The following is a 22,584-nucleotide window of genomic DNA, read 5'->3' as shown; positions in this document are numbered from 1 at the left end:
TCTTCTCCCCATGCAGAGCCACTACAGCTGATCTTAGGGTTCCTCCACCTTCTGAATCCCACTGTAACTCCTGAGTATCCTCATGTTGGTGTTTAGGTGGAGGCACAGTCACCCTCTACTATGGAGGACACAGAGAACAGAGCTGTGTTTAAATTCCCTTTCACAGCTTGTGTCCTACATAACAGATTAAAGCTGAGTGCATTCATTAGGATTAAAATTTAGATTGGAATAACGTTTGTATTCTCATGTAATATTATTTTATATTATTACAATAATATATAATGAGGTTCGGTTAGTTTTACACAAAAATAGCTTGTAGAAACATCCTCCAAAGAACTACTTTTACTTTCTTACTTTGAGTACATTTCAGAGCCTGTACTTTTTTACTTTTACTTAAGTAGAGAGGTTGAACCAGTACTTCAACTTTTACTAAAGTATTTTTTAACATAAGTACTTGTACTTCTACTTAAGTACAGAATGTCAGTACTTTTGCCACCTCTGATTAAACCAGCATGGTGGTTAGCACTGCTGCCTCACAGTTATACCATCTGGAAGGCCTGGGTTTGATTCCACCTTGGCCCAGGCCCCTCCCTCTCTCTCTGTGTGGAGTTTGTATGTTCTCCCCGTGTCTGCGTGGGTTTCCTCCCAAAGACATGCATTTACTGGGGTTAGGTTAATTGGAAACTCTAAATTGCCCATAGAATGTGAGTGGCTGTCTGTCTTTCTGTGTTGGCCCTGTGACAGGCTGGCGACCTGTACAGGGTGTACCCTCCCTCTTCCCCTATGACAGCTGGGATTGGCTCCAGCCCCACCGTGACCCTAAACCGGATAAGCTGAAGCAAATGGATGGAAACTTCCAACTGGACTTGTTGCACAGATGGTATCCTATCACCATTCCATGCAGGAATTCACTGAGTTCCTGAGAGCGACCCATTCTTTTGCAAATTTTTTTGCTGAAGCAGTCTACATGCCTAGGTACTTGGTTTTATACACCTGTGATTTGAGCCTTTATGTATTGGAATTAACTTTGGATTTTCTCTAACTTGTGCTCCCAATTCTTTTTTTTGAGCGGCATTAAAGATGTGTGCTGTACAGTCATTCCACCCTGGAAAAAGAACAGTTCAAAGAACGTTCATTTAAAGCCCAAAGTTACGTGACATTCAAACTTTTTACCACATCTGCACACAGTAACACTCCATTCAAAGAGACATGTTTATTATTTTAAATCAGCAACGAGGTCATTCAAAACCTCATAACCACATAAACACCCATTCAGACACCTTAACAAATAGGTTCACAATGCTAACTGTTCTTTAATGGTCTAACACAGTCCAGTGCATATCTAAGGAATGTTTGTAAGTAGTGTATTTTCATCTAGGTTTGTTCATAAGCTTTAAGGGACTCTACAGCACATCAGAGTGTGTACAAAGATCAGTTGAAGCCTTAAAAGAAAACCTAAGCTTTTCTGCTGAGTCAGTGTCATTACTGTAAACTGGAATCATTGCTGATTTATATTTTTTAACTTCAGTCAAAATTCCAGATGACACGGCCGTCCTCTCTGAGACTCACAGCGCCGCGCGCCACCAGCTCCATAGCTGTGGGGAAGGCTTTGTGCTCGGCCTCTCTGATTCTGGCAGACAGACTCTCCTCTGTGTCGTTACTCCGCACGGGCACCGCATCCTGGACGATGATCGCTCCTGCATCCACCTCCTCCTGATCAAATACAGAACACAAAGCAATTTTAAATAAACATTCCTGCATTCTGCTTCTTGGTTTTGACCTTTGAACTGAACACAAGCTCCCACTTACTGCTACAAAGTGGACCGTGCAGCCGGTGAGCCTCACGCCAGCCTGCAGAGCCTGCTTCTGGGCATTCACACCCTTGAATGAGGGCAGCAGAGACGGATGGATGTTCAACAGCTTACCTGAGACAACAAACACACTGAAACTGTAACAAGACTTACTCTCACAGCTTTGTGAGACATTCAACGGAAGAACAAATGTGCTCCAGGGAGCCTACCGCGCCATTTCTTGACAAAAGTTCCCGTGAGGATCCTCATGAATCCAGCCAGGCAGACCAGCTCCACCCCAAACTCTTCCAGGATGCGATCAATGGTGCCATCAAACTCCGCGCGGCTCCCGTACAGTTTGTGGTCCACCACCTATTTTGGAGGCAGACACAGAGGGATTGCAGCACTGCTTAAGGTGCATTTTTTTTTTTTTTTTATTCCAACCTCATATCAGCCAGCTCATCAAGTCTTTATCTCTAAATCCCTCTCAAAGAAGCAGGGGTTATCATAAACGTCTTTGTCTCCCCATATTATACTTTATATTAATATTAAATCACTTATAAAAAAGGACCACATAGAGTTAAGTGTTCACAGCTACTTGTAACTCTTACCCGTGTCTGGATGCCAGCCAGTGACGCCCGTTTCAGGCCCTGAACTCCCGGTCTGTTGGAAATCACCACCACAATCTCAGATGAGCTGGACGGATGCTTGGCTCGGTCTATGAGGGCCTGCAGGTTGGTGCCTGGGATACACAATAATTTAATTTACAATAATTAATCACCCTGAAAGAAACAGTTTGACACTTCATGAAATATTTACTTGATTACTTGTAAATTTATGCACCTGTTAGTGCAGTTTCTGCATCTAATCACAGTGGAAGTCTTTAATACAAAGGGAAACTAAACTGTAGGGAAATAACCTCTCTCCATGTGGCACCTCTTTTTGTCACTGAAACATTGCACCTGATGGAGGCAATGTCAGACTGTCTATAATCTTCTGTTTTTCAAAATAAAAGTCATCTGTTTCTTCCACGCGGGACACAAACATGTTCGAAGGACTGAGGTGCACCTGATTTCCTAAACCGCTTTTCAAAGGCACTTGAACATTATTAGAAACACACCTGTGCCAGAGATGAGAACTCCTACTTTTGTCCTTTTGATGCCGCTGCCACAGCAACCCCCATCCTCCTTGCCTGCCGCCGCCTCGCTGGAGTCCGGCCCTGCATCGATCAGCCTCTGTTTCAGGTTACGGACCACCACAGGTTCTGCCCCTGCATCAACACAAAGCTTTTATTTAGCCGCTTTGTTTCTGTTCTGCCAGCCTGCTGTAACAGTTTTCTGAAACTGTGCTGAATTTTTTTAAAGCGTCAGCATTTCACGGTCTCACCAGGCTGCTTGTGGGACAGCAAACCAACAATCCAGGCCTCTTCGTGGGCTTGAAGCTCGCGTAGGACCCTCTGAGCGTCCACGGGGGCGACCACCAGCACTGCGCCCAGGCCGCAGTTGAAGGTGCGGGCCATCTCCTCCTCGCTCAGGCTTCCTTCCTTGTGGAGCCAGGAGAACACTGGAGGGATGCTCCACTGAGAGGCATCTGAATGATGCATAAACAGAGTATAAATATTCATGAGGAGGTGCTGCGGCATACAACTGCAAAGTGACCCCCGCATCCTCACGATGGTGTAACTGTGCTGATTATTAAAAAAACTGCTGTTTTTGTATTTACAAGGATTATCTCACTCTAAATATGTTTATACATTCTTATTCCTCCCCTTTCCCCACACAAGGTGCTGATAAAAACTGATTGTAAGAATGCAAATGCATCTACCTTTCCACATTGCTGAGGCCACTGTTTTCATATGCCTTAGTTGCAAATGCAGATGATTTGCCTTTGTGTTTACATCTCACCTAAATCCGCTGCCAGCCCCTGTGGTAGCACCCGCGGGATGTTCTCCAGGAGTCCTCCACCTGTGATGTGAGCGTAGGCTTTGACAGTGCCGCTGCGCAGGATCGGCAGGAGCAGGCGGCTGTAGATCTTCGTTGGAGTCAGCAGAACATCTCCTGGAATCAGAATTACAAAGGAAAAAAAAATGTGATCTCTGTGGTTAAGGGTCAGCTGGATCAACAAACGCTTTGGCCACCTTTTTGACTCAAAGGAGACTCACCAATACTCTGTCCCGACTTGCCAAATGGAGCAGGGGACCCGTAGGTGACGTTTGCCCTCTCCAGGACTTTGCGGACCAGGCTGAAGCCGTTGCTGTGAACCCCAGACGAGGCCACTCCGATCAGCACGTCCCCCTCAGAGATATCCGCCAGCCTGGGCAGCAGGGCTCCTCGCTCCACTGCACCGACGCAGAACCCGGCCAGGTCGTACACTTCTGGAGCATAGACGCCCGGCATTTCAGCAGTCTCACCACCTGTACACAGAACCAGATGACACAAAGTCAACACACCATAAAGCCCAGATCTACCTTATCCCATAATTCTTTAATAGTACATCTCGTTTCTCACCCAGCAGAGCACAGCCAGCCATCTTGCAGGCCTCAGCGATGCCGCCAACCACCGAGGCGGCCACGTCTGAATCCAGGCGCCCACAGGAGAAGTAGTCAAGGAAGAAGAGTGGCTCAGCACCCTGCGCCAGCACATCGTTTACACACATGGCCACCAGGTCCTGACCCAGAGTGCCATGCTGCCTGCATGCCTGGGCTACCTGATGATTTAAAAAGAGTAATAAAAAGAAGGTTCAAACAGAGTTTCTAACACCACAAGGTTTACTGGATATCATCTCGCTCTAGTTTCCTTAAATGACTGAAATCCCACCTTAAGCTTAGTCCCAACTCCGTCTGTCCCAGATACGAGGATTGGGTCGACAAATCCCGCTGCCTTCAAGTCAAAGAGCCCGGCAAAGCCCCCGAGCTCTACATTACATCCTAACAAAGAAAGAAAAACAATCGCAGTGATTCATTCATTTGAGTTTGGCTGTGTTTGGATTAAGGCTGCTTTATCTGAACAAAACAGACGCAATTAAAATAAATAAATAAATCACAGCATTTAATGATGACAATGACTGAAAATGCAGGAAAATGTGTTTTCTAATTAGAACAAGGTTTCCATCAGCAGAGAAGGAAAAAAAGAGAGGTTTACAAAATGCCATTTAAACAGTTTCCCCCTGATGTTGTTTGACATTCAATCACAGACACAAGCATGTAATCTGTGTTTAGATACACAAAAGCATTTCTTGCCTTCGTGTTCAATTTATAATGAAGTTACCGGCACGGGAAGTTGCCTTGGCCAGGGGCTTGATCCGCTCCACCAGCTTGTTACCGGCAGCAATGTCCACACCGCTGTCCTTATAGGTCAGACCTCTGTCAGAGACACAGCCAATCAGCGCTCACTGAACTGTGACAGTCAGTAATATCACGTCGGTCTACAGCTGCTATCACAACGAGGCTAATGAAAAAGGTGGCAAATCAGTCAGAAATTTCTGGTTGTGGATTAGAGCGGGCTACATTAAATTTAATTAGGCAGAGATGCAAATTAATACAATCAGGAAAAATAACAAGGATGCAGTTGATTATTCAAATGCATAATATCCAGTTTAGAAATGAACAAAAACAATGCTCTGTACACACACACACACACACACACACACACACACACACACACACACACACACACACCTGTGCTGCTTCAGGTGAGCGATGGCTCTGTGGCCAATGTCGCGCCTGTACACGGCACCCTGGAAGCCGACTGCCGCCACGCCCTGATTGGCCGCCTGCAGGGCCTTCTCCAGTGATGACCTGACCGCTGTGACGGTCAACACCCGCCCACCGCTGGAGACCACGCCTCCTTCTTTCAGGGTGGTGCCGGCGTGGAAAATCTGCAGCCCCATGTCCTGAACCTGGGACAAACCTGAGGAGGAAATAAGGAGTTCTACTATTACTTTTCCCAAGTACTCGAGAAAACACACAAAATCATTTGCATAGAAAGTCACAATGTGTAGGAGTTATAAATGGGTTATATTGTTATTTGATAGCATAAGGCTCTGCTCATCTGCTCAAATTTGTAAATGCATAGACTGAGAGGTTCACAGGAAACATGGAAACACTCCAGTGCCTCCACTCAGCGCAGACAAGTTTAAGTTCAAGCTGCCGAAATCACAGACTTCCTGTACCTGTGATTTCGACTCCTTTCTGGTAGGAGCCGGGGTAACCGGCGCTGGCCATGACCACAGTGACTGCAGAGCTGTCCTGGTGCCACACGGGGGCGCTGGAGGCAAGTTTGCCGTTCATGGTGTTCATGATCACTTCATACAGGTCACTCTCCAACAGCGGCAGCAGCACCTGGAGAAAACAGCAACAATTCATTTAATGCAGGAGACGAGCCGAAGGTGAAGGTCCGCCCATCAAACACACACCTGACACTCAGGGTCTCCGAAGCGACAGTTGAACTCTAGGACCTTCGGGCCCTGCTTCGTCAGCATCAGCCCTGCGTACAGCACGCCTGACAGACGAGAGCAGAAACAAGAAGTGAAAATAAATGCGTGCTCCTGCTGCAAACACTCGAGATGAATAAAGATGGTACTTGCCCACATAGGGGGTGCCCTCCTCCCTCATCCCATCCACGGTCTTCTGCAGAACAGTCTCTTTGATCTGCTGCAGCAGCTCCTGGCTCACCTGTGCCGGATTGAAAAAAAAAGCAGTTTAATCACTGAAGAACCTGTGAAAGAGTCCTGATGGTATAGCATGATTATTTATCGCTACCTGAGGGGTGGGGCAGTAGGCTCCCATGCCGCCCGTGTTTGGCCCCAGGTCACCGTCCTGCAGCCGCTTGTGATCCTGCGCCGGAGGCATCGGCGACACCGAGCGGCCGTCGCTGAAACACAGGCACTACAAAACACGGGCGCCGGGGATAAGCACTGTGCTAGTTTTGTTGAAAATTGTACTTTAAGTTAAACTCTGAGCAAACTTCAGTTATACTCACAGATACTTCCTCTCCCTCCAGAAGCTCCTCCACCACCACCGTCTCCCCCGCAGATCCAAAGGCTCTGTCCTTGAGTGCACAGTAAACACAGCAAACTGTTGACACTGGAAGATCCAATTACCACCCCAAAAAATTCTTCAACAGCTCCATATATCAGGTAAAAAAAACCCAACTTCTGAGACTCCATCAGCTATTATTCTACTGACTAACCAGGCAGCACCCGAGGCTGCTGTGCAGCTTTAAAAGGGAAACAGTCTGGGAGAAAGTAAGAAAGGCATTTAAAGGCTTCTGTAGCTCCATTTCTTTTGGGAGGAGACGGAGAGGAAAAGGAGCTCTGCACAAACAAGGCAGACCAAAGTCTGGAAAAATGAATTGCTGCCTACAAAAAATCTAATTCAGTGCAGGATTTGTTTAGTCTGCAAAATAATGGCAACAGATTATGGCAGTTGTTCAAAACAAGACGTTTTTGCCACACTTGGGAGGGTAAAAAAAAATAAAAAATCTAAGAGTAGAATCTAATAATTCACTTGGTCCTGCGCCTCCTCTGGATTCTCTTTTAAGTCACACAGTCAAGCTCTCAACAGGAGCCGGTGGATCAAAGCAGAGGGCTTCCACCTGCAAGGAAAGGGTCTGAACACCCGCTGAAGCTGACTTTAAGGCACATGCTCGTTCAGTGGGAGGAGAGCAGGATTGGGCGGGAGTAACCCTTGTTGCTTTCTGGAGGAGTTTGTGCCCCAGTTTTTCTTTTTTTTATTCTGGATGAGGAAAGATTTTATTATTTTATTTATGTTAGCACTACCTGACAGCCATTTATGTCTGTGCTAAATCCAGCACTTAAATTATCCCAAACTGCGTTCACACTTTGTGTCTTCATTATCGAGCTGTAACTCCTCTGCTGTGTGTCAATGCAATATGAAGACTGTTTGTGCTGCATTGATCCTGCTGCAAAGGTGTTGCTCAATAAATCTCAGAAGATCAGTTTGGTTTCAAGGCTCAATTTATTCCCCCCCCCCAATAGTCTACATCACAGACTGCATATATATATATATATATATAAAAAAAAAAAAAAGAAAGTAGCCACTGTGAAAAGCTTCCACATAAAAAGGACTGGCATCCAGATCTGTCCAAATAATTAAACTGGAGCAAGTTTCACCTCACGGTAGCAACATTTAAAGTCCTATCCTTCTTACGTTAGCCTGAAACACATGTTAGCCTTAGGTATTGATACAGTCTACTAAATCTCTGGTATCGTGACATCCCTGCATGTTACTGCTGTTTTGAAACTGGGCATGATGACTCATACGGCAGCAGCTTATGAATGATAATAATGCTGTAAAATGTAAGCGTTTCCACATCGGTTTCTATATAATCAGACTGCAGAGTGGCCCCCTACTGGCAACTAGGGAGGAAATAAAATACAGTCTACAGTCTGCAAATCGTGTGAAATCCTGAAACATTAAGAAGACTGAAGAGTGCACTGTAACAGCACAGCCAATTAAACCACAACAAAAAGGTGAAATTAAGGGGAACAGCAGAGTTGGAGATATTTGGAAATTTAGTCCAACATTCAGATAAAAATAATGATCACAGCAGCTTTAAGCAGCCCAGAAACATGCTGGGAAATTAGCACCAAGCACATTACATACATGACTGATCTAGGAGGACTGCTTAGCGGGGGCAGCTGCGACTGAATATTCATAAACGAAGCCTTTACAACAGTCATTTATCTATTTTCAATTAAAATTTTACCAAAAACACTGCTGGATATTTTCTCCTGATATTACCACTCCTTGCTAATATCAGGCCAGGGATTAATGATGAGCTGCAGAAATGTTTAATACCTTCATAATGTCCATCACGGCCCGACAGGCCTCGTCTCGATCTTGCGCCACGATCACTCCCTTCCCCGCGGCCAGACCGCTGGCCTTCACCACCAGAGCTGGGAAGTCGGCCCTGGAGAATCCAAAGGATGAAATAAAACTGAGTGATGTGCAACAGGAGTCGTTTCATAGACACACACATACGCTGAACAGATGCTGACACTGAGCAGAAAATGGCTTTTTTTTTTTTTTGTGCACCATTTAACATTTGCAGCGCGCTGCTGTTGGGGAATGGGTTTGGGGTCCGTATGGATGAAGGCTGTCAGAATATGGCAGCTGTTGTTCTGCCCAAGATGCTTTACATGACCAGAGAAACGACATTCAGTGAGTGCAAGAGATTTCCCCCCCCTCTCCCTCCCCTTTGTCGATAAAAGTAACAAATCTGTTTATGCTGGATCGCTCTGTGCAACTTCGCTCATCGGAAAGGCGGTCGTTACATCTTAGATCATTAACTCACGAAGCCAACTGAGAAGGGAAACTTCCATTTTCTTTCACGGTGCCGATTTTTATGCGTTTCGTGGCTCTGAAAACAAAACTCTACAGCCATAAACAGCAAACCCCATCTCCATCCTAATTACTCCATTAATTAAGCTGAACAAAGCCTGGTTTTCAATAGCCTCAACCTAGAACTATGACTAAGCGTCTTTCTACAGTACTGACGTGCGGATGTAGTCACAGGCCTGCTGGGGGTCGGTGAAGGAGCCGTAACGAGCCGTGGGGATGCCGTGACGCTCCATGAAGGCCTTAGAAAAGCTCTTACTGGCCTCCAGTTGAGCTGCTTTGGCTGAAGGACCAAAACAGGGCACTCCTGCAGCTGTCAGGTCATCCACGATACCTGGAAGAGGTGCAGCAGGTGAGAGTAATATTAAAAAAATATTTATAAAATCATATATGATTACACAGATGGTCACGGCTTACCTGCTGCCAGCGGAACTTCAGGTCCAACCACAACCAGCCCCACGTGGTGATCCTTGCAGAACTGAGCCAGGATGGTGTGGTTGTTCACTGATACCTCTGCACAGAGTGAGAACTTAGAGAGCACTCAGCCTTCAGCTGCCTGATGGTGTAATCACCATGGCACATTGAGCATGTCCTATTATGCAATTATGTCATTAACGCAATCAGTGCATTAATTAACATATCTGCATGAATGTACTTTCCTTCACCTTATACACACACACACACACACACACACACCATAAAGTTTGTGCTAAATTTATTAAAACCTTTGATTAATTATGACTGATATGAAACGTAAAACAAGTTCATATAGAAGTTTAAAAACTTAAATGCAGTCATTTATTAAAACGTGTGCAAGCATACATAGAAAATCAATATTTGGTGTGACCACCTTTATTCTTCAGCACAGTCTGAACTCTCTGAGGCAGCTTTCTGCTCATTTCTTTAAGCAGTCTTCAGGAACAGTTCTCCAGGCTCCTTGAAGAACATTCAGAGCTCTTCTTTTGATGTTTCTGCCTTTTGTTAATTAATTTCTTCAACATGATCCCACACTGCTTCAATGATGTTGTGGTCCAGGCTCTGGGGAGGCCAATCCATGACTGATGGTGCTCCACTGTGGGTTTTTCTATCCAGGTATGTTTTTACTGCATGGGCAGTGTGTTTGGAATCATTGTCATGCTGACAAAAACACCAATGCATCTGTCCAATAAACTTTCGCGGGCTGTCTTTGTATCAGTTCATATCACAGATAAAAGGACGCAAAGTGCGTACTTGTCGTCTTGCTCGTTATTTTCTGTCTGTGTTTACCTCTGTGCTGCACACAGATGCTGCAGTAGTTTGGATTGGACAGTAAAATGTGTTCGCAGCACAAGAAAGGGGAGCGTGTTCTCCCACGTTTGCGCTCTTCGGCTTCCGTGTCCAGACGAGGACCCGCCCACGCTCATACGTAAAGGAGCGGTTCGCAAGCGCGGTGGAAACGCGGGCCCGTTCCAAAGATTTTCACCGGTGGAAAAGGGGTATGACAGAGCAGCTCATGTCAAGAAGAAGTGCTTTAAAAATTGTAAGGAAGTCTGGCACCAAAATATAAAGAAATGAGAGGTGACTGAAGACATTTGCACAGAACTGTAGATATGAGTGACCTTCTTGAGACCTCATTAGACTGAAATTTATTGCGTGCATGTCATAATGTGAAAGATGAGCTTAATAAAACTCTGTTCTGTGTGAGTATATGACCTCCCCTATCCCATGTATGTGTTGCTGCTGAAGGGTGTTGCAGAATGAAACTTGACAGAAGAACACTTCTAAACATTTGCACGTACCCGAGTTGCTGACTTTGTCGCAGTTTGCCGTGCCCGCGTTACCCGGGGCCACCAGGACCTGCTGGACCTGCGGCGACTGGGCCAGCTTCCACGCCAGCGCGTGCTCCCGTCCGCCGCTGCCAACAACCAGCACCCGCTCTGCCATGACACCTGAGCGGGAAAAGGAACAACTCTGAGCGTGTTGAATGAGAGTGAAAGCCATCTTCTCATCCACATTTAATTGTTGGTCCTTGCGCCCATTTAATTGCATGCAAACGGTGACCTATAGCTGCCAAGCTGCGCGGAAGTGTTGACCTTTTCTCGGGCCGCCGGTCTTATATTATCTTGTAATGCCACACAACAAGGATCCAATCAACTAGAACAAAAACACAAGTCAACAATTACATAGCACGGTCACCACGCAAGGCTAAATCACTAACAAGTGAAATCAGAGGCTCATTTGCATAGAAAAATAAAACCATTCCAGCTGCAGTGTAGCTGGGCAGTTATTCAGCAGTCCTATCTTGCAGTGACCAGATCACACTTCTGTATCTGAAGCAAACAAATCTTGTGTTAAGGAGATCTTTGATTCATCCATTCTCATGACATTTATTTTATTTTTTATTCTGTCACTCCTGAAAGCAACAGCTGCTGCTGCTGGGAATCTTTTGGAGAGCAGGATATGGATAGAAACCAGCTCAAAGAAACTACAAAGTAGTTTGTTGGCTCTAGAAATCAAACAAACTGGGGGTCAGAGTTCAAGCCATCCCAATGTGTGCTTACCTGAAACCTATTTCTTGGACTCTGAGCGTTGTGCAGTTGCACGGTTTGCCATAGTAAAGGCCAGTTCGTGCTGCTACACTGTCTCAGCGCTGCCTGACCTCAGAGATCAGATACAGCACAAAGGCACTGAGTGTTGCACAGTGGTCGCGCATGTTCCACAATTAGCCACATCACCGGCTTTGATTGAAATCACTCCGCTCATGTGACTCCCTTCCATGAGAGTAAATGCAAAGAATGAGCCCAATAAGCGTGCTCCGTTAAAAAAACAAAAAAAAACGCACTGTAACGCAACAGGCTGTGATAAATGATGACTTTCAAAGTGGCATTCCTGCGATTGTTGCATGTTCCTTTCGCTCCATACTGTATATGAATGAACTGCACTGATTTATTGTGGAAAAACAGCGCAAAGACACCAGCACCTGCATAGAAATGCATGCATTTATTTTAGAAAAACTAAAAAAAAAACTAAAAAAAAAAACACCAATGCATCTGTCCAATAAACTTTCGCGGGCTGTGTGTGCCGCTTTAACACTCACCTGTGCGTGTTTATGGTAAATGTGAAGCAGGAATTAGCCGGAGCCCAGTCCAGGACAGCAGTTAGATGTGTAGCTTCTGCTCTCAGCCCGCTGACTGACCGTGGGCATGCCGAGTATGTCATCACACATACACACAACACACCACGTGGATCCAGTTTAACACATAAATGATGTAAATATTAATTACAAGTTAGCAAATGCTACCAGATGTTATGCTACGAAGCATAAAAAGGACAAATTTATCGATATATGTGCTCGCTTCTTACCTTTGCCTGTTGCACAAACTAAATTGGGGCACTTTTCGGGATTCTTCAACTTCCTTGGGGTGTAACTGCTGAGTGCATCATGGGAATTGTAGTTTTTTGGCCTTCTTGTGCTAGCAAAGATGCACAGAAACGTCTATTTTAAAACTTTTTTTTTTTTTACTTAAATACATTAGTAAAATATATTTGATATATCGTTTTTAATAAAGTTTTGTCTTTTTAATCTGAGGCATTTACTTGTCACAATAGACAATTACCAAGGAAAAGCATAGACTTATGGTCAGATGTTTACATGCACTCATCATGGGTATGAATGTCATAATTTGGGTCTTTTAATGATTTCTGTGAACTGTTCTTTTTCCAGGATGGAATGATTGTGCAGCATACAGCAAACAAAAAAAAAGGACTGGGTGCACAAGTTTGAATTTATTTTTTATATCTGATCCACACAGGGTCAAAAGTATACATACAGGCTCAAATACAAACATATACTCATTTAAATCTTTTCATAAGTGGTGCTGAAGGTTCTACAACAAGGCCTATTAACTTTTCATTAGTGATCATGATGGACTACAGCTGGTAGTTTCTCTTTGCCAGCATAAAAAGGATTTGTTTGACAGCACTCATTGGACTGCCCAATACTCAGAGCAACAGGAAAGTCCAAGTGAAGAACCAGGAAGGAGAATTGTAGATGTACACAAGTTGGGAAGGTCTCTACAAGTTATCTGGGGGTGTCACCACACATCTGGATCATTAGGATGTTCAGGAACAACCCAGGAACCACCAAGGCCCAAGCCTGCCATGAACTGGAAACTGGTGGAACACCAGCATCACTGTCCACAGTGAAGCCAAGTTAACATCACCATGGAATGAGAGGCTGCCGACCAAAAAAGAAGCCCCTGCTCCAAAAATCGATGCGTTCAGGCTTGACTGAAATTTGCAGCTGCCCACATGGACGAGCCAAATGGCTTCTGGAGAAAAGTTTTACGGTCAGACGAGACAAAGATTGAGCTGTTTGGCCACAATGACAAGGGGTACGTTTGGAGGAGTCAAGGTGAGGCTTTCAAACCTAAGAACACTGTACCAGCTGCCAAACATGGTGACGGTGGCATCATGCTCTGAGGCTGTTTTGCTGCCAGTGGTACTGGAACATTGCACAAAGTGGATGGAATAATGGAGGAGGACGACTACCTCCACATTCTTCAACCTCACCTCAAATCAACAGCTAGATGGTTGAAACATAATTTGTCGTTCCAACAGGACAAAGATCCCAAACACACATATCAAAACTGATTTTGGAATGAGAAAATTCAAACTTATTTTGTAAAGTCATTAAAGATGTATGCTGTACAATGAATCACTCCACCCTGGAGAAAGAACAGCTCAAAGAAATCATTAAAAACCCCAAATTACCACGACATCCATGCCCACGATGAGTGGATGGAAACTTCTGACCATAACTGTACATTCAAACCATCATACAATGCTACAATGTTAAATTAATGCAGACTTATTCAAAAATACCTTTTTTTATTATACACAAATGTTTCTTTTTTATTTGAATCATTGAATCATTAAAAAAAATCTTCAGCAAACATCACAGCTGTCAGGCTAACAAACACACAACATATGTTAGACAGAAATACACACTTTTCATGCAAGTATGATATAGTGAGCTGACCCTTTTAAGTGACAGCTCTTTTTACTCCTTAACTGGGCTGATATTGCAGCGCCTTGACTCCATCTCTTTTAATGTGGCCTTTGAAGCAATCACAGCAGATTAATCTGCTGATAGAAGCTTCTGCACGTAAGCACACAACAGCTCTGAAATACAAGCCGGAGCTGTGCCATTTATTGCTTTTTACAAGAGATCAATACATTCTGAAAGTCAGTCCTAAAGTTAACCTGGAGACGCCTAAAGTTGCCAAATAAGGGTTGTGATTTTTTAAAAAGCATAACCCTTATTAAAATCTGATTTCTAATCAGTATTGATAGAAAAAAAGAGAACAGAAAGTCTGAGGTCAGTGGGATCTGCTGATCCTAAACAATAGGATCAATACTAAGTCATATCATTGACTGTATAAATATCTCTTCAAGCTTTAAAGTGCACATGTGGCAGTGCGGTCACCACAGAGGGAGTTCAGGAGCATGAAGGAGTTCTTGTCCTAATTCGGACTCTCTTATGGCGAAGAGTGTGATGCCTGAGCTGTACGCTGCAGGGATCCTGACATGAGTCATCTTGGGTTGATCGTGTTCTTTTTCTTCTTCTTCTTCCACCACCTCCAGGGCCATCCGCCTCACTTGACCTGAAGAGAACAGGAAAAATGGTGTCAAACATCACACCGGGTGCAAAATGTAAAAGAGAGACTTCACAAGTAGCTACTTTACCCTCAACATCCAGGGTCTTCCAACGCGGGTCAGACTGGCCCTCCGAGAGGCCGGACAGGGAGCAGTCGGGGGTCACTCGCTGCAGCACGTCTTCTCGACGAATCAGCAACACAGATTCACTGCAGAGGCGCCGGTGCACCTCTCCCTCGCTTACTACAACACACAGTAACACACCAACATGAGGAGGAGGATTCCTCTCAGTAAAAGCAGCTATTTTCTTTCCCTTACTCACCTACGTCTAAAGGGTTGGTCATAAAAACAGCATTAGATGCGACTCCGAATATGAGCTGATGGTGCCAGGCGTCGGGCACCTCCTCGCCCTCAGGTACAGCCAGCTGCATGTTCATGGTCGCCACAGGAACGGCGCCCTTTCGGATCCAGCGTGCGAGCCAGGGGACCAGTCTGACTCGCCTGCGAGGGTAAAGGTGGAAGAATTGGCCAATCACTTTCCCTTCGCTGGCCTCGTGCGCTCCTTGGATGAGCTGGGCGTGAGTCGCACCTGAGAGCGGAATCACAGGGGAGCTGATGCTTATCGTATCTCACTTGAAATGGTTAAATAAAAGCACGCGTCACACCCGCTTGAGGACCTCGTGCGTGACGGCGGCTTGAGCTGAAATGTCAATGTAAAAACTGTGTAGCAGAGTTGAATAAGTCAATTACAGTCTCTCCTTTGAGAGACATCAAACTCTTTGTCTAATTCAAGAGGGTACTTTTGAATTTGCCTGGTTGGCAGTGCAGCCAGCTGTCACACTCGCGGCAAGCGGCACTTATGGGTTCAAGACGTTAGAGAGCTGCATTCAGCGGGACAGTTATAGTCCCTGTTAGCATCTGTGACACCCGAGATATTACTGTCTGTGGAGCTAAATTAAGATATGCACCTATACCATACTTTATGTATTAACATTTCATTACCTGAAATGTCACAGAACAGCTTGCTGAGAGAGGAGAAATTTTGAGCTCATGCCAACGGCTTACAGTGTAATACCTGCCAATTTAGGGAAGGCTTTTAAATTGCAGGAAAACACACATTTTTAGGGAACTGTAAATGCTAAAGAGACTGCATTTATACGGCTTTTCTAGTCTTAACAGCCACTCAAAGTGCTTTATACCAGAAGCCACATTCGCCCATTCAGGCAGACATTTATAGTCGAGATCGATCCTGTTTGAGCTGTTTAACCTTTTCGGCCCGGGGCTCTCAAAGTGAAGGGCCAAAAGCAGCCCTTGTGATCATTTTATGCAGCCCATGAGCACAACAAGCAAAGGAGACAGCACTATGCATTTCATTCACCCACAGTTAAACCTGCAGCTATTTGCAAGTTTCTACTGTTTTAATCATTAGTTAGGTGTCTCTTACATTTCGGGACACCATCTTTACTTGCCACTGGGCAGATTTAGTCTATGTTGGTTGGAAGAGATGTTCAAATTGAAACTGTCTCATTTTTGCAGCATTATAGTATGACAAGAACTGTGGAACAGAATTGGCTTTTCTCATGGTTGTGCTCACAGGCTGCATAAAACATTCCACGGGGCGGCCACCGGTCTGCGGGTTTCACTTTGAGAGTCGTGGCTCTTGAAGGTTAAACAGCTCAAAGAGGATCGATCTAGAGCAATTAGATCGAGATCAATCTAAAGCCTGCTTGCACTGAGATAATTTACTTGTCATTTGACTTCCTGTTTTTTTAGCTTGTATATTGCTAATCCTGTTAAATATGTTCTGCTGAGCTGCTTTGATTTTAAGGAAAGTTGATGCGTCCAACTGCAGACACGGGATACAAGAAGCGATCACTGGGGTTAGGTTAACTGGGGATTCTAAATTGCCCATAGGTGTGAATGTGAGTGTGAATGGTTGTCTGTCTCTCTGTGTTAGCCCTGCGACAGGCTGGTGACCTTTACAGGACATACCCTGCCTCTCGCCCTATGACAGATGGGATAGGCTCCAGCAACCCCCCGGCCCCGCAGCCCCGAACAGGATAAGCAGAAGAGAATGGATAGAAATGTAACCAAATGTTCACCACAAGCAGAGGAAAAACACATGCACACGACATTTTCTGCACATTTATTGCTATTTATGTGCACTTCTTGGTGTCGACCTCAAGGTCAGAGGTCAAGTTTACTAAAAAAAAAAAAAAAAAAAAAATCTCACGCAGATCATCACGTAGTATTTTTTTAAACTATGCCACAGGTGTATTTACTCAGGAAGGATATCATACTGGCTTCTCATAGTGACAGCTGAGCTGCATCTGCTGACAGTCTCTGACACTTTGGACTTTGGCAGCCTTCCTACAATTCATGCATTTTTTATTTTGCAGGTTTCTCAGTGGTGCAGTGTAATATGTAGCTACACCAGCACCACTGTTTCAGTCCTTTGACAAAATGACATTCAAAGCTTTCCCCCCCCCCGATTTGCATTCAGTGAGTTTTCATAATGATAATAACCCTTCTGCTGTCAGATTGCTGTAACTCTGTGGATTTTCCAGCCAGGGCACAATTTGATAACAGAACTATTAAAAGATGTTCCACGCATTTTTAATTTTTTCTGCCTTTTATGTGAACACAGCCTGGAATCTTCTGTCAGTATTGCTGCAGTTTGCAGCCAGAGTGATGATGACGTTCAAAGGACTGACTCAAACAGTGCATCGATTTAAGTGTTTACATTTTTTTTTTGGTATCAATTACCAATAAGGAGAGTTGACATGTTTAAATAGACCTTTGGCAAATATGCACAACTATAGTTCTTACCATAATGATGTCAACAGTATTCTCAGTGGTTTATTTATGATTTTAGCATTTCTTATTCCTGGTTCTTACTTGGCCATTTGTTTTTGATTTGATATGATAAATAAAGTCACCGAGGCTCGTGTGCACCCCATTAAGATCTACTGAGACCTGTAATTATGTGTTCAATTACATGTGGGATGTGCTTGTGTTTGTAGGGGATTTGTGCCACCTAAAGATTCTGCTGTGCAGTTTTATGCATCTGCTTGAGCAAACACCTTATTTAAACTGTCAGGTGAAATGTTCACCAGTGTCTTCTGTCGCTTTCCTCTCTCGTGGTCGATGCTCCTCTATAGTTTTGCAGCCCACAGCTCAGGACGTGTTTAGTGCACTCACCGGCTTCGCTCCGGGACAGCAGGTAGTCAGGCAGCGGGGACTCGTTCCTCCTCAGGTGCGTTTGGACGCAGCGGTCAGCTTCCTCCGGGGTCACGTCTACGCCGAGGGCCTTCAGCACGTCCACCACAGCTGTCGCCCCGCAGGCGGACGCTCCGATCTGCAGGGTCTGCATTTCCAGAGCCTCCTGGATGGACCACAGCATGGCTTCATCAGCGCCAGCCTCCACCTCCTCCTCCCCCCCATGGTCTCCGCGGACCTCCTCACACACAGGCGCCTCCATCTATAAAGAGCCTCACCTGTAGAGGGATTGAATTCACTGGATTCACGCACAGAATCAAAGTCATGCACCTCCAGCCAGTAAACAATAAGGTGGGGGAAGGCTGAACTAAATTCATCAAATCTGTGTGCCAGAGTTAAGCGTCACCGTTCACTTGGATATTTGCCAGTTATAACAGCTGATTTACTCATGTTTTCTCACCATTTCCTTCTGTCAGATAGAACCCGACAGCTGCAACCGCAGCAGCAGTGTGCGCATGCGCATACTGCACGCGTTTCGATCTTCACTGCTTTATTTAGCAGCAGGAGAGAGAGGGAATAAGGCAACTGGCGCCCCTGCTGGACGCTTTCAGCCATAAACCATGACCTCAACACGTGCAGCCCTGCAGGCTGAAGTCATTTAAACCTTAAATAATTCACTATTTGCATATTAGTCTGCAAACTGTATCCCTAAAGTAGTATTTGTTACATTTTAATGTATTTAGTGTTAAGGAGGGAAAAAAGGAAACCTTTGCACATGTTTTCAGTTTGAGAGGACACCAAAGTTTGTCACCAGCAGGTCTCAGGGACACTTTGATCTTTGGATCTCTGCGCTGAACCTGAAGCCCTGTAACCACCTTCAAAAAGCCATTTAAGATATTTCTGATATAGAAAGACTGACATCAATAACAAATGATGTCACAAGCAAACAGTTATTTTCAAATAAACTGCAAAAAAATAAAGAAGAAAAGAAGAAAGTATGTCTGCCTTCACTGTGATTACACATTATAACGTTATTTAGTACACCATCATACAAAAATGCACATGTAACTCAAACAATGGGCATTTCCTTATTTCCTGCCAAAGGACAAGAAAAAAAGAGATTATTTTCTGAGGGTTGCATTGTGAACTTAAGCTGCAGGAAGCTCATAGATTAATAACAGCTACTCAAAGAGTGAGTGCTTTTTAATACCCATCTTCCATTTGTGCTTCCTCACAGAAACCACAGCTTTCCATTAAAGATGAGATATTAAAATAAACAGACTTACAATGTAACACTATTAGCTAAACCACGGGATATCTATTACTTGTGGAAGTCGGCCTTCTTAGATATTGAGCAGACATTTTAATGATAAATGGCTCTGCACACGACAGTCTGGGTTTACTGTTAGGTCCATAATTTGTCGAACAAAGACGGTCTCTTTTGTGCGTCAGCGGAGTGGATTTCAAATCAAACAAGCAAGATGTGATAAGGGCACAGACTCAGCTTTAATTCAAGGGGTTTATCAAAAGCAGTGCATTAGCTGTTTAGGAATTATGGCCATTTTTGTACACCCCCCATTTTCAGAGGCACAAAAGCAATTGGACAAAGTATCATCATTTTTAAATCTAACGATTCTTTTTAATGCTTGGACGAAAATCCTTTAGAGTCAGTGCCTGAAGTCTAGAACCCGATTGCTGCATTTCCTTCCTCGAGTTGCTCCACTAGGCCTTTAGCTGCTGCATGGTTGTGGGTCTCTCTGCATTCAGTTTTATCATCAGTGACTGAAAAGCCTGCTGTATTCAGATCAGGCGGCTGACTTCACTATTGAAGAATTGAAAATGTCTTTGCCTGGAGAGACTCTCGGGTTGCTTTTGCACTTTGCTTTGGGTCGTTATCCAAGTGCTGTCTGATCAGTTTTGCAGCATTTGGCTGAATCTCAGCAGACAGCATAGCCCTGCACACTTCACAGTTCATCCTGCTACCATCAGCAGTCACGTCATCAATAAACACTAGTGACCACTGGTAGCTACACATGCCAGTACCATAACACTGCCTCTACCAAATGATGTGGTAGGCTTCAGATCATCAGCTGTTTCTCTTCTCATCATTCTGGTGCAAACTGATCTTGGTTCCAATTATTATTTTTTTCCAGAACTGTGGAGGTGTCGCTGACAAAGTCTTCTCACCATCTGCACGTCAATCACATCTTCATTGTCTGGCAGAACTTCAAAACTTGTGCTTTTGCCTAACAAATTCTGGACCTTACTGTATGGCCAGTACAGCCCAGACAGTTTTCCATCAAGCCAAAAGATGTCAGTGTGGCTACATGTGAATGCAGCAGGCAGCAGAGCAGCGTGTGTGGTAACAGCAGATATGTATGTGGTGTCACAATGTTTGATGCTTTGTGAAACAGCCTAAGGCGTGCAGCACGTCGCCGACGGCCGCGTCCATCTTTGTGCCGTGCGTGGTTATCACAGGAGGAGGGAGGAGGGGGGGGCATCAGGGTGAAGCCTACAGAGAGCAGGCAGCCGGAGGCGCGAAAGCGAAACACTGTAAGAAGGCTGCTGTCATGAGGATGGTCGTTCTTGTTCTTGCACCCATTTTCACACAGATTTTTAGTTTCCATTCACAGGATCGGGAGTTCAGATGAGGAAGTCGTGTGTGTGCCTTAAAAAAAAAAAAAAAAAGTAAAATTATGTGCTAAATAATTTTTCCTGTTCAGCCTTTAGAAATTAAATTTTGACGCAACCTGGTTGCACAAGTGAAACGTAGAGCGGAACAGTTTAGGACACTCAACTCGGAATCATCCACACAGCATTCCCACGGGACATCAGTGCTCTCCCAATTACTTCTGACATCAACTCTACAAGCAGCCGACACCGGTGTTGTGCCAAAAAGTGATCGTCTGCCAGAAAGTGATTTTTGATGTTTCTGTGTGCTTTTATGTGTAATGTATTTGCTCATATTGGTGAATAGAGTGTAGTCAATAGGATTTATGAAGGGCTTAGATATAAAATGAAGAAATGACCTGTTATTCAAGTATGTTTATGACTCTGCATTATTGCACCTACATTATAATAAATCCAGTCCTCTTTGGTCACTGAAAATATCTTTATAGAGTGTAATGTCATATTTGTTCTGATTTCTGCTGCCCTCTTGGCCACATATCTCTTTAAAAATCTGGCCAATCGCAGTTTTTACCCTGATAAATAAAGAATATATAAAAGTCGCTGCCAAAAACTGATTGCAGCTTCTACTTTGTGACAGAAATGTTGTTTCTTACTCAAAATGACTTGATATCATTCATGAGAAATATGCTTGACTTATTTTTCACAGATTATAGGTCAAGAAGTCATTTACAACAGTTTAAATATGGGCAATCATTTTCTGGCAATCACTTTTTGGCAGACGATCACTTTTTGGCACAACACCGGCTCTGCCTCAGAAACACGCGGAAACAAAGTCGATGCCATCTGCTGGCGGGAAAAAGAATCAAAATCTCCAAACCCAAAATGACCTCCACCGAGAAAAAAAAAGAAGAAGCAGACTTTAAGATTTGTATTTGATTAAGAAAGCCTCATTTTTATGCCCTTGGCCACTTTCCTTTGATCTCTCCTACAGTAACTTTATCTGTACTGATCCAGGATCACCCGTCAGCATGTGTAAATCACTAACACTGGTTGGTATTCGCCTCACTCCTTACTTTCGCCTGGTTTTCTCTCAGTTACAGCACTGGCTGCTGGAAACACTACGAGCAAAATGTGATTAAAAGTGACGGCTTTCCGAACGTGATCCGGCTGCCGATAAGCCAACCGGGAGATTGTGGTGGTGGGGGGGTCGTCTTCTCAAGTCTGGGAAGAAAGACAGAAACAACCCCAGCCTCACCGTTTTCCATCTGCTGATGTGGAGAAGCCGCAGAAAGAGTTCCCTCCCTGCACTGAGCCATCACAGACTTTAGCTCTTAGTTATCATGCTTGTCAACAGATCCCCAGATCAATATTTTCCTGAAGTGGGCTATGAATAATATGAATACCGTGGGCATAAAATGTGGGATGTGCTAGTCATTTTAGCAGGTAATTCAAAAGCTGCGGCAAGTGTACAGAATCAATACCCCCCCCTTTCTAAGCATTTAACAGTCAGGATATGCAGCAGCTATAATGTGATAATGCTGTGCTCCCAGCAGATGGTTCACATTGGAATTTTGTGCAGCCGTGAAAAGAAGAAAGTGCCAACGATCCAAACGGGACGGGTGACCAAAATTGCTACAAGTGCCATCACAGTATTAGGACTAATAAAGCTGTTTACACCAGCTTTTGGAGTGGGTGATGCAGCCTTTATCTCAATCTAGTTTCGGTCGTTGCATAACCACTCCCAGTGCGGAGCGCATCAAAAGTGGATCATTCATGCGCAGGGCTTTAGAAACCGTGCTGGACGGACCCGGCTTTATATTGAAACTTTGAAATGATTTGATTTGCCCCCCCTGTACGTTCCCGCTGAGCACCCTGCGGTTTTCCTGCCAATAATGTCCTCTGGATGACCTTCTGGGTGATCCACTATCCGCTCAGGTTTTTTGTTTG

At 44.5% G+C, this 22,584-nt stretch overlaps 2 protein-coding genes across 3 annotated transcripts; both read right to left on the bottom strand.

Moving 5' to 3' along the window:
- Positions 1–1,198: 1,198 nt before the first annotated feature.
- On the bottom strand, positions 1,199–12,585 carry gart (phosphoribosylglycinamide formyltransferase). The gene is made up of 23 exons (XM_030749347.1): positions 12,493–12,585; positions 12,227–12,320; positions 10,929–11,078; positions 9,568–9,663; positions 9,310–9,484; positions 8,611–8,722; positions 6,770–6,838; positions 6,550–6,675; positions 6,375–6,462; positions 6,204–6,289; positions 5,961–6,129; positions 5,467–5,698; positions 5,057–5,151; positions 4,607–4,716; positions 4,298–4,496; positions 3,952–4,203; positions 3,695–3,847; positions 3,177–3,380; positions 2,911–3,060; positions 2,402–2,532; positions 2,021–2,162; positions 1,810–1,925; positions 1,199–1,713 (listed from the first exon to the last, which is right to left on the bottom strand). The coding sequence occupies exons 3-23, from the start codon at positions 11,071–11,073 to the stop codon at positions 1,525–1,527; spliced, it is 3,039 nt and encodes a 1,012-aa protein (XP_030605207.1). The 5' UTR covers positions 11,074–11,078; positions 12,227–12,320; positions 12,493–12,585; the 3' UTR covers positions 1,199–1,524.
- Positions 12,586–12,966: 381 nt separating this feature from the next.
- On the bottom strand, positions 12,967–18,524 carry LOC115795656 (uncharacterized). 2 transcript variants are annotated; one of them, XM_030751667.1, is made up of 5 exons: positions 18,467–18,524; positions 17,989–18,284; positions 15,110–15,376; positions 14,878–15,030; positions 12,967–14,795 (listed from the first exon to the last, which is right to left on the bottom strand). In XM_030751667.1, exons 2-5 carry the CDS (start codon positions 18,266–18,268, stop codon positions 14,614–14,616), a joined length of 882 nt encoding a protein of 293 aa, XP_030607527.1. In that variant the 5' UTR covers positions 18,269–18,284; positions 18,467–18,524; the 3' UTR covers positions 12,967–14,613. The 2 variants fall into 2 exon arrangements, with proteins under 2 accessions (XP_030607527.1, XP_030607518.1); XM_030751658.1 differs by having other exon boundaries at positions 17,989–18,501.
- Positions 18,525–22,584: the final 4,060 nt, after the last annotated feature.

The sequence above is a fragment of the Archocentrus centrarchus genome, chromosome 2 (genome assembly GCF_007364275.1).
Source record: "Archocentrus centrarchus isolate MPI-CPG fArcCen1 chromosome 2, fArcCen1, whole genome shotgun sequence".
Lineage (NCBI taxonomy): Eukaryota > Metazoa > Chordata > Actinopteri > Cichliformes > Cichlidae > Archocentrus > Archocentrus centrarchus.
Note: the sequence above shows the minus strand (reverse complement) of the source record. Positions and strands in the feature narration are given on the sequence as shown.